Raw genomic sequence first — 12,469 nt, forward strand, 5'->3', positions numbered from 1 at the left:
ATAAAGTTAAAAACAAGCTTATTAAGAGAGAGGGAATTGGAGAAGGTAGTGGAAACCTGAAAACCAGGGGAATATTATTTTAAGATGGAAGATATTACAACACTTCACTGATGAGAATGATCCAGTACGAGGAGGAAATTTGATTCATAAATGAGAGTGTTGGCCTTAAGTGCGCAGATATTTAAACCATACTAACAAGAAGGAAGGCAGAATATATGTGTACCAATATATGTAAGTGGCTGGATGTGGACCATGGATTTGTGGAGATTGTCTTCTAATTACTTCCATATTCAAAAGCAAGGTCATCAGCTGAAAGTGGGAAGGGAGAGGTGGTATTGACAGTTTGAGGAGAGAAGAGACAATGTATAATAGTGTTCTCAGAGAGTGAGTGAGTGATTATACTAAAAAGTTATGCAAAGACTGGCGGTGTTGAGTACTCGGTATTTTGGGTGATTTTGAAATGAAAGGAACCAACAGAGTTTAAATTTTTTTCTGTAACAGTGTTTACCTGGTTCAGTTCAGTTCAGTTCAGTCACTCAGTCGTGCCCAGCTCTTTGCGACCACATAAATTGCAGCACGCCAGGCATCCCTGTCTATCAACAATTCCCGGAGTTCACAGAAACTCATGTCCATTGAGTCGGTGATGCCACCCAGCCATCTCATCCTCTGTCGTCCCCTTCTCCTCCTGCCCCCAATCCCTCCCAGCATCAGAGTCTTTTCCAGTGAGTCAGCTCTTCACATGAGGTGGCCCAAGTATTGGAGTTTCAGCTTCAGTATCAGTCCTTCCAATGAACACCCAGGACTGATCTCCTTTAGAATGGACTGGTTGGATCTCCTTGCAGTCCGAGGGACTCTCAGGAGTCTTCTCCAACACCACAGTTCAAAAGCATCAATTCTTTGGCGTTCAGCTTTCTTCACTGTCCAACTCTCACATCCATACATGACCACTGGGAAAACCATAGCCTTGATTAGAGGGACCTTTGTTGGCAAAGTAATGTCTCTGCTTTTGGATATGCTATCTTGGTTGGTCATAACTTTCCTTGCAAGGAGTAAGCATCTTTTAATTTCATGGCTGCAATCACCATCTGCAGTGATTTTGGAGCCCCCCAAAATAAAGTCTGACACTTTTTCCACTGTTTCCCCATCTATTTCCCATGAAGTGATGGGACCGGATGCCATGATCTTAGTTTTCTGAATGTTGAGCTTTAAGCCAACTTTTTCACTCTCCATTTTCACTTTCATCAAGAGGCTTTTTAGTTCCTCTTCACTTTCTGCCATAACGGTGGTGTCATCTGCATATCTGAGGTTATTGTTATTTCTCCCGGCAATCTTGATTCCAGCCTGTGCTTCTTCCAGCCCAGCATTTCTCATGATGTACTCTGCAGAGAAGTTAAATAAGCAGGGTGACAATATACAGCCTTGACGTATTCCTTTCCCTATTTGGAACCAGTCTGTTGTTCCATGTCCAGTTCTAACTGTTGCTTCCCGACCTGCATACAGATTTCTCAAGAGGCAGGTCAGGTGGTCTGGTATTCCCATCTCTTTCAGAATTTTCCACAGTTTATTGTGATCCACACAGTCAAAGGCTTTGGCATAGTCAATAAAGCAGAAATAGATGTTTTTCTGGAACTCTCTTGCTTTTTCCATGATCCAGCAGATGTTGGCAATTTGATCTCTGGTTCCTCTGCCTTTTCTAAAGCCAGCTTGAATATCTGGAAGTTCACAGTTCACGTATTACTGAAGCCTGGCTTGGAGAATTTTGAGCATTACTTTACTAGCGTGTGAGATGAGTGCAATTGTGCGGTAGTATGAGCATTCTCTGGCATTGCCTTTCTTTGTGATTGGAATGAAAACTGACCTTTTCCAGTCCTGTGGCCACTGCTGAGTTTTCCAAATTTGCTTGCATACTGAATGCAGCACTTTCACAGCATCATCTTTCAGGATTTGAAATAGTTCCACTGTAATTCCATCACCTCCACTAGCTTTGTTCATAGTGATGCTTTCCAAGGCCCACTTGACTTCACATTCCAGGATGTCTGGCTCTAGATGAGTGATCACACCATCGTGATCATCTGGGTCATGAAGCTCTTTTTTGTACAGTTCTTCTGTGTATTCTTGCCACCTCTTCTTAATATCTTCTGCTTCTGTTAGGTCCATACCATTTCTGTCCTTTATTGAGCCCATGTTTGCATGAAATGTTCCCTTGTTCTGTCCTTTATCAAGCCCATCTTTGCATGAAATGTTCCCTTGGTACCTCTAATTTTCTTGAAGAGATCTTTAGTCTTTCCTATTCTGTTGTTTTCCTGTATTTCTTTGCATTGATCGCTGAAGAAGGCTTTCTTATCTCTCCTTGCTATTCTTTGGAACTCTGCGTTCAGATACTTATATCTTTCCTTTTCTCCTTTTCTCTTCACTTCTCTTCTTTTTACAGCTATTTGTAAGGTCTCCTCAGACAGCCATTTTGCCTTTTTGCATTTGTTTTCCATGGGGATGGTCTTGATCCCTGTCTCCTGTACAATGTCACAAACCTCCGTCCATAGTTCAGCAGGCACTCTATCAGATCTAGTCCCTTAAATCTATTTCTCACTTCCACTGTATAATCATGAGGGATTTGATTTAGGTCATACCTGAATGGTCTAGCAGTTTTCCCTACTTTCTTCAATTTGAGTCTGAATTTGGCAATAAGGAGTTCATGATCTGAGCCACAGTCAGCTCCCGGTCTTTTTTTTTTTGCTGACTGCATAGAGCTTCTCCATCTTTGGCTACAAAGAATGTAATCAATCTGATTTTGGCGTTGACCATCTGGTGATGTCCATGTGTAGAGTCTTCTCTTGTGTTGTTGGAAGAGGGTATTTGCTATGACCAGTGCATTATCTTGGCAAAACACTATTAGTCTTTACCCTGCTTCATTCCATATTTTGGCCAGGCCTAATTAATAAACTTTTGCTTGGTGCCAACTTTACACAGAACTGAGAACTTCTAGAGAGCCAGAGATGGTAGTCCATATCTTAATGTAAGATGTAGTATCCATTAAATATAAAATGAGTAAATATAACAAGTATAAATAGCTTATGCCATATGCAAATTAAGTTGATACTTACCGAATAATTAATTTCAAGAAAAATGCAGAGTTAGTCAAGAGTCAAGGAAACTTCTTTGCATTAGTTTAATTTTTAGCTAGATTTTGAAAGAAAAGATGGTCACTTAATTACAGGACACTATAATTTCAGGCAGAAAAATGGCAAGAGTAGAAACTTCTAACCCAGATATCTAATAGGACAGGAGAAGATCATCTATAGTTTTGATGAGAAAATCATTCTCATTTCTTATGTGTGACCTATGTTGTGCTCACCAATAGGATATCTTCACCACTGCTCATTGATTTACTCAACGAGCATTTAATGAGCATGTACCAGAAGCCAGGCATTGTGATAAGTGCCAAGCACACAGTGATGAAAAAGACATGTTCCCTATCATCAAGGTACTGTCTATAGCAAAAACACATGGACAATTATAAGACAATGTGATAAATGCTTTTAGACAACATATAGGGTGCTGTAAGAACAAAGAGGAAAGGTACCTAACCCAAACTAAAGAGTTACAAATGACTGCTTACAGAATCTTTGCAGAGTCATGAATATTAAATATGAATTAGGCGAGGGGAAAATGGGGAGAAGGTACGGATGAATGTTCCATTCAGATGGAACTGCATGTACAACAGCTTGAAGGATACAGAGATGTCATATTGGCTACAGGTGGTACTGAATCACTTTTATCACTCCAAGGAAATGGTTCTCAGTATTTTAATTTATGAATCCCATAGAAATTTTGTTACAAGCTACAGATTCCATCCAGAAATGCAGAACTATACACACACACACATACACACACAGAGTTTTACATATCATTCCATGGATCCTAAGTCAAGTATTCCAACTTCAGGTTACTACCAAACAATAGCCCCATTTCAAAGTATCAACAGTTGTTATAGCATTTGTTATTTGTTGTTCACTTGCTGTGTCATGTCAGACTCTTAGTGACCCCATGGACTGCAGCACACCAGGCTTGCCTGTCCTTCACTATCTCCCAGAGTTTGCTTAAACTCATTTTCATTGAGTCGGTGATGCCATCCAACAGTCTCATCCTCTGTTGCTCCCTTCTCCTCCCAACTTCAGTCTTTCCCAGCATCAGGGTTTTTTTCCCAAGAGTCAGCTCTTTGTACCATGTGGTCAAAGTATTGGAGCTTCAGCTACAGCATCAGTCCTTCCAACCAATATTGAGGATTGATTTCCTTTAGGATTGACTGGTTTGACCTCCTAGCAGTCTGAGGGACTCTCAAGGGTCTTCCCCAATACCACAATTTGAAAGCATCAGTTCTTCAGTGCTTAGCCTTCTTTATGGTCCAACTCTCACATCTGTATATGACTACTGGAAAAACCATAGTTTTGACTATATGGGCCTTTGTAGGCAAAGTGATGTGAATGTTTGTCATAGCTTTTCTTCCATGGAGGAAGTGTCTTTTAATTTCATGGCTGCAGTCACTGTCCACAGTGATTTTGGAGCCCATGAAAATAAAATCTATCACTGCTTCCTCTTTTTCCTCTTTCATTTGCTATGAAGTGATGGGACCAGATGCCATGATCTTAGGTTTTTTAATGTTGAGTTTCAAGCCAGCTTTTTCACTCTCCTCTTTCACCCACATCAACAGTCTCTTCCCTTTCTGCCATTAGAGTGGTATCATCTGCATATCTGAGGTTGTTGATGTTTCTCCCAGAAATCTTGATTCCAGCTTGTGATTCGTCCAGCTCAGCATTTCACACAATGTAATATGTATATAAGTTAAATAAGCAGGGTGACAGTATACAGCCTTGACACTCTCCTTTCCCAATTTTGAACCAATCCGTTGTTTCACGTAAGGTTCCAGCTGTTGCTTTTTGACCTGCATACAGGTTTCTCAGGAGGCAGGTAAGGCGATCTGGTATTCTCATCTGTTTAAGGATTTTCCACAGTTTTTGTGATTCATACAGTCAAAGGCTTTAGCATAGTCAATGAAGCAGAAGTAGATGTTTTTCTGGAACTCCCTTGTTTTCTCCATGGTCCAAAGCATGTTGGTAATTTGACCTCTGGTTCCCCTGCCTTTTCTAAACCTAGTTTGTACATCTGGGAGTTCTGCTGAAGCCTAGCTTGAAGAATTTTGAGCATTACCTTGCTAACATGTGAAATGAGTGAAATTATGTGGTAGTTTGAACATTCTTTGGCATTGCCCTTCTTTGGGATTGGAATGAAAACTGACCTTTTCCAGTCCTGTGGCCACTGCTGAGTGTTCCAAATTTGCTGGCATATTGAGTGCAGCACTTTAACAGCATTGTCTTAAGGATTTGAAATAGCTCAGCTGGCATTCCATCACGTCCACTAGCTTTGTTTGTAGTAATGCTTCCTAAGGCCCACTTGACTTCACACTCCAGGATGTCTGGCTCTAAGTGAGTGACCACACCACCCTGGTTATCTGGGTCATTAAGACCTTTTTTGTATAGTTCTTCTGTGTATTCTTGGCACCTCTTCTTAATATCTTCTGCTTCTGTTAGGTCCTTACCTTTTTCTGTCCTTTAATCATGTTATCCTTATGTTAAATATTCCCTTGGTATCTCTAATTTTCATGAAGAGATCTCTAGTCTTTCTCATTCTATTGTTTTCCTCTATTTCTTTGCATTATTCACTTAAGAAGGCTTTCTTATCTCTCCTTGTTGCTCTCTGGAACTCTAAATTCAGTTGGGTATATTTTTCCCTTTCTCCTTTGCCTTTTGCTTTTCTTCTTTCCTCAGCTATTTGTAAAGCCTCCTCAGACAACCACTTTGACTTGTTGCATTACTTTTTCTTTGTGATGGTTTCGGTCACTGACTCTCATACATATTTACAAACCTCTGTCCATAGTTCTTCAGGCACTCTGTCTATCAGATTTAATCTGTTGAATCTATTCCTCACCTCCATTGTATAATCATAAGGGTTTGATTAAGGTCATACCACGGTCTGGTGGTTTTCCTTACTTTCTTCAGTTTAAGCCTCAATTTTGTAATAAGGATCTCATGATCTGAGCTACAGTCAGCTCCACGTCTTGTTTTTACTGACTCTATAGAGTTTCTCTATCTTTGACTGCAAAGAACATAATCAATCTGAGTTTGGTATAGATCTCCACATGTCTATGTTCGTAGTGGTCTCCTGTGTTGTTGGCAGAGGGTGTTTGCTGTGAGCAGTGCATTCTCTTGGCAAAATTCTCTTAGCCTTTGCACTGCTTCATTTTGAACTCTAAGGTCCAACTTGCCTGTGATTCCAAGTATCTCTTGACTTCCTAATTTTACATTCCAATCCCCTTTGATGAAAAATACATTTTATGGGGGTGTTAGTTCTAGAAGGTGTTGTAGGCCTTCATAGAACCAGTCAGCTTCAGCTTCTTTGGCATTAGTGGTTGAGGCATAGACTTGGATCACTGTGATGTTGAATGGTTTGTCTTGGAAACAGACTGAAATCATTCTGTCGTTTCTGAGATTGTACCCAAGTACTGCATTTCAAACTCTTTTGTTGACTATGATGGCTACTCCATTTCTTCTAAGGGATCCTTGCCCACAGTAGAAGATACAATGGTCATCTGAGTTAAATTTGCCCATTCCTGTCCATTTTAGTTCACTGATTCATAAGATTTTGATGTGCTTGCCATCTCCTGCTTGACCACATTCAATTTACCTTGATTCATAGACCTAACCTTCCTGGTTCCTATGCAATATTGTTATTTACAGCATCGGACTTTACTTTCACCACCAGACACATCCACAACTGAGCATCATTTCTGGTTTGGCCTAATCTCTTAATTCTTTCTGGAGCTATTAGTAATTGCCCTCCACTCTTCCCCAGTAGCTTGTTGGACAGCTCCTGACCTGGGGGGCTCATCTTTCAGTGTCATATCTTTTTGCCTTATCATATTGTCCGTGGAGTTCTTGAGGCAAGAATACTGGAGTGGTTTGCCATGTCCTCCTCCAGCGGACCACATTTTGTCAGAATTCTCCGCTATGACCTGTCCATCTTGGGTGGCCCTGCACAGCATAGCTCATTGAGTTAGGCAAGCCCCTTCACCTCAACAAGGCTATAATCCATGAATGGGTGGTACAGTTTAGTGACTTCCCTGGTGGCTCAGAGGTTAAAGTGTCTGCCTGGAATCCAGGAGACCCAGGTTCGATCCCTGGGTCGGGAAGATCCCCTGGAGAAGGAAATGGCAACCCACTCCAGTACTCTTGCCTGGAGAATCCCATGGAGGGAGGAGCCTGGTATGCTATAGTCCATGGGGTCGCAAAGAGTTGGACACGACTGAGCAACTTCACTTCTAACAATTGGACAGAGGTTAAGCTAAAAACCTTTAGTCAATAAGGTTTCCACCCTTTGCCATTGCAACTGTATGTGGATTGGGGCACACAAAGTTTAGGCTTTTCATAAGTTTGCCTTGGCTTTCAGTTTCTGCCACACTTTACGTTTCCATTGTGCTGGCAGAGGGCCTTACATTCCTCCAGGGACATGTAGATAACTAAGGCCTGTTCCAGTCTCTCCTAAGTATGCACACAGCCCTACATGTGTATACAGCCTTGCTGAACACTGGGCATGTGAGGGGGCTTTCCCAGGACCACTATAGCTGTCTCCTTCCCTTAATCCCCTTCATAGATTCTTGATTGTTCTGCTGGTCTATTCCTTGCCCTAACCAGTATGCCAGCTGGCTTTCCTGGTTTTCCTGTCCTGCTACACCTACTGCTGATGGAGCTGCTGGGGGTTAAGTAGGGGTTAAAGCACCTCAAGCTAAAGCACTCAGATCCCTACTGTTCTTACCCAAGATTCAATCATCTTTCTTGACTAAATGCTTTTTAATTTGCTGGAGGCCTTTGGTCAATTTCCAGGGTCCAAAAATGGTTGTTATTGATAATTTTGTCCAGTTTTATCATTGTTATTGGGGCAGAAGATTTTCTAAGCTCCTTACCCTGCCTTTTCTGAAGTCTCAACCTCAGATTCCTAAGACTGCATTTTGAGTAACGCTGGCATAGGACTTTGGGGTTGGACAACTTGAATTCTTGTTCTACCTCCACACCTAATCATTATATGATCTTACAAATTAATTTAACATCTCTGAGCTTTAGTTTCCCTTCCTTAAAAAGAGAATTGCAACATTGTACAAAGTCAATTTGAGGAGTATAGATATACTGCATTTTTAAACTGTTGATTAGTTTCTCAGTAAGGATATACCACAGTTTATTCAGCTGTTCCTTCACTGCCCCACTGATAGACAATCTTATTTTCTATTTTGCTATTATAAACAAAACTATTATGAATATCCTTGTGCATACCTCCTTGCATGTGACAGTTTCCATAAGGTAAGTACTGGGATGTGAATTTCTGAGTCAAGAAAGTAATATACTTTTTTTTTTTATTATTTTCATAGAAACTTCCAGATTACCATTCAGTGAGTCATCATCAGTTTATATTCACATTACCAATGTTTGAGAGCATGCATTTCCCCACATCATTTGAAAACACATGTTTTAATCGAACTTTAAAAAATTTGTTACTCTGATGAATAAAAAATGATATCTTAATACCCATTTCTCTTATTACTCCTAAAGTTAGAGGAGTGCATGCATTTACTGTTCACCGCTGGTGACTTTCCTATTGATATCCTTCAGTTGTTTTTCTACTGAGTTTTTATCCTAATGATTATAAGGATTTATTCAATATACTGGGTATTAATCCTTTTATGTTAAAATATTTTTCCTGTTGTATTTTAACTTGTTTACACTTTGCAAAACAGAAGTTTTTTATTTTCACATACACAAATTATCTTTTATGCTTTATGTGTCATATTAAAATACTTTTCCTTCTTCAAATTTGTCAATATATAATAGTTTTATGTTTTATATTTTACTGTATCCGTAATTTACTGTTGAAGCTGATGTGAATCTAGAATCAATTTTTTCAAATATTCATTTTTCTAAAACTAATGATTGAAAAATCTATCATTTTACCACTATTGCAAAATGCCACCTTTAACGTATACCATATTTCTATATACACTTAGGTCTATTTTGGGACTATTCTGTTCCCTTGATTTCTTAGTCCATTTTGCATGAATATCATACTTTTTAAATGACTATAGCTTTATAATATATTTTTATACCTAGTAAGACTTCCCTTCCAAGCCTTTCTTTTTCTTGTCAAAATTATTGCTTTGTTAATTCTTGGAATTAGTCTGTCCAGTACATGAAAATTTTCATGGGGATTTGGGTTGGAAGTACATGGAGTTTTGTGTATTAATTTATGGAAGAATTTCTGTCTTTTCATTTTTGAATCTGCCCAACTGTGAGCATATTTTTCCATTCAAGTTTCCTTCAAGTCCTTCAGAATTTCTCCATAGTTATCTTCTACATTTTCATTTATTCCCAGATACTTTATAGTTTTTATTCCTGTTATAAATTTGAACTCAATTTACCCTGTCTAAATGAATAATCTGATAAAGTATTTGATATTTTTTGGTAACTTTTTCTTTCGATACATCTTCAAGCTAACAGGAAAGTTGTAAGTATAGTACAAGGACCTCCTTTATATCCTCTAGCCATGTTCATTTTCCAAATTTAGAACTCTAATCTGTTTTGAGTTTATCTTGGAAACCTGGTGACAATATAAGGTATGGACTTGATTTTATAATTTTCCAAATGATTATCAGTTGTCCCAACACCATTTACTTAAAAAGTCATATTTTCCACAGTGATTATATGTATCAGTTTTTACTAATCAAATTTCTATGTGCATTCATGTATATTTTTTGACTTTTTATACTCTTCTGTTGTTTTGTCTGCCTATTCCTATACCAACATCACACTATTTTAATTGTAGAAGTTCCATGCTATACATTTTTTTTTTTCGAGAAATTGGTCTGTCTCTTTATTTTTCAGGAAAGCTTTTACACTTTAAGTTGTACATAGAGATAAATGTAAGAAGTCCGTGCTATATTTTAATAGTAGGGGGCCAGTATCCCTCACATTGCTCTCGCTCATTTGTTGGTAGAAGACTTTTTGAATGGAGTTTTCTGAATCCAGATTTTTTAGTTTTCCTAAATATTTTATTCATTTTTATAGGATAAATAACGTAATAAATGCTAATAAAAGAATGTGATCTTTTCCCTAGAACTGCAATATGCTAACAATGTGATGCGCTTTGATTATGTCTGGCTTCGAGACCACTGCCGCTCAGCGTCTTGCTACAACTCTAAGACTCACCAGCGTAGCCTAGACACTGCCAGCGTGGATTTATGTATCCAGCCAAAGACCATTCATCTGGATGAGACCACACTCTTTTTCACTTGTGAGTGGACAGGAGACATGGTCTTCGTTGGGTACTTCTTTAAAGAACAATTGTTTTATAAAAAATGGTTTGCCCCTTTACATAGTAGGATATTCTTTTAGTTACTCTTCCTTTTTCCTTTCTTTGGCAGCATTTCTTTTGTGTACCTTTTATTTTTCTTCTTAAATTAAATTGTTATAATCTACAGCTAACATGATAGTTTTGAAAAATATTTTTCCACCTTTATTGAGATATATTTGACATATCTGTATATATTGTGAAATGATGACCACAATAAGCTTAGTTTACACATTCATCACCTCACATAATTAGCACATTTGCATGTGTGGCTAGAGTATTAACAATTTACTATCTTAGTAACTTTCAAGTATACAATACAGTATTGTTAAGTATATCACTGTGCTATACATTAGATCTCCAGAACTTATTCCTCTTATAACATGAAAATTGTAGCATTGATGAACATCTCCCATTTCTTCAAACCCATAGCCTCAGGCAACCATCAGTCTACTCTCTGTAGACAGTATTTATCTTTCTCTGTCTGACTTACTTCACGTAATACACTCAAGGTCTATCTATCAATGTTGTTGCAAATTGCAGGAATGCCTTCATTTTATGGCTGAATAATATTCCACTGTATTTATATACCACATTTTATTTGTCTATTTATGCATCAATGAACACTTACGTTGTTTCCACGTCTTGGCTATTATAAATTGTGCAGCTATGAACATTAGGGTGCATGTATCTTTTTGAAACAATGATTTTATTTCCTTTGGATATATGCTCAGAAGAGGGATTGTTGGATGATATGGTTCTTTCATTTTTAATTTTTTTCCAAAGTGGCTACACCAATTTAGACTCCCATCGACAGTATAGGAGAAGTCTCTTCTGTCCACACCCTCACCAACATTTGTTGTATGTTGTCTTTCTTTTTTTGAGGAGGGTAGTGACATTTGAGTTTATTTTTTTCTTTATTTTTAATTTGAAGATAATTAAATGTTGTGTTAATTTCTGCCTATGCTGTCTTTTTGATAATAGCCATTCTGACTGATTTGAGGTGGTATCTCTGATTTGCATTTCCCTGACGATCAGAGATATTTAGCATCTTTTCAACTAACATCATCTATAATGGTGAGGCTGAACACATTTAACATTTCACTTTCATTCTTATTTAACACAGTTCTGGAACTTCTAGTCATTGCAATAAGGCAAGAAAAGAAATAAAATTCATATATATTAGAATGAAAGAAATAAAACTATCTATTTGTGGTTTTGATGGAGGGATAGATATGTAGACCAGTAGAACAGAAAAAGAAACTGAGAAATAGAATCACACAAATATAGTAAACTGATCTTTGACAAAGGTGCAAGAGCCAGTCAATGAAGGAGGATAATCTTTTTTAAGTAATGATGCTGAGATAATTGGACACTCATAGGCAAAAGTAAAAAAAAAAATAACTTCAACCAAAATTTCACACTTTATACAAAAATTAACTCAAAATAGATCATGAACTTAAATGTAAACATAAAGCTACAAAACTTCTAGACAAGAATATAGGAGAACATCTTCAAAACCTTGACCTAGGTACTGACTGGCACTAGAACTAAATAACTTTCAAAACTCAATATAAGAAAAACAATCCAATTAGACAATGAATAAAAGGCATGCACAGACGTTTCACTGAACGGGATGTACAAATGGCAGATAAACATTTGCAAATATGTTCAGCATTATAAGCCATTAGAAAAACAAAAGTTATTAGCACAGTAAAATTTCACTATATACCTAGCAGAATGACTAAAATTTTTAAAAAATCATGATAACACAAAATGCTATAAAAGATTTGGAAAAATTCTATCAGTTATACACTGCTGCTGAGAGTAGAAAATGGTATGGTTACTTTAGGCTTCCCTGATGGCTCAGTTGGTGAGGAATCTGCCTTCAATGCAGTAGACCTGGGTTCGATCTCTGGGATGGGAAGATCCCCTGGAGAAGGACATGGCTACCCACTCTAGTATTCTGGCCTGGAGAATTTCATGGACTGTATAGTCCATGGGGTCACAAGGAGTTGGACAC

General features: G+C 38.0%; 1 protein-coding gene across 1 annotated transcript in view; it reads left to right on the top strand.

Moving 5' to 3' along the window:
• TMLHE (trimethyllysine hydroxylase, epsilon) overlaps window positions 1-12,469 on the top strand; it is a 68,774-nt gene that overhangs the window by 24,548 nt on the left and 31,757 nt on the right. The window contains exon 3 of the mRNA XM_052663725.1: window positions 10,213-10,389. Within this exon, the coding sequence (XP_052519685.1) occupies window positions 10,213-10,389 (177 nt within the window). The remainder of the gene's footprint in view (window positions 1-10,212; window positions 10,390-12,469) is intronic.

The sequence above is a fragment of the Budorcas taxicolor genome, chromosome X, assembly GCF_023091745.1.
Source record: "Budorcas taxicolor isolate Tak-1 chromosome X, Takin1.1, whole genome shotgun sequence".
Taxonomy (NCBI): Eukaryota; Metazoa; Chordata; class Mammalia; order Artiodactyla; family Bovidae; genus Budorcas; species Budorcas taxicolor.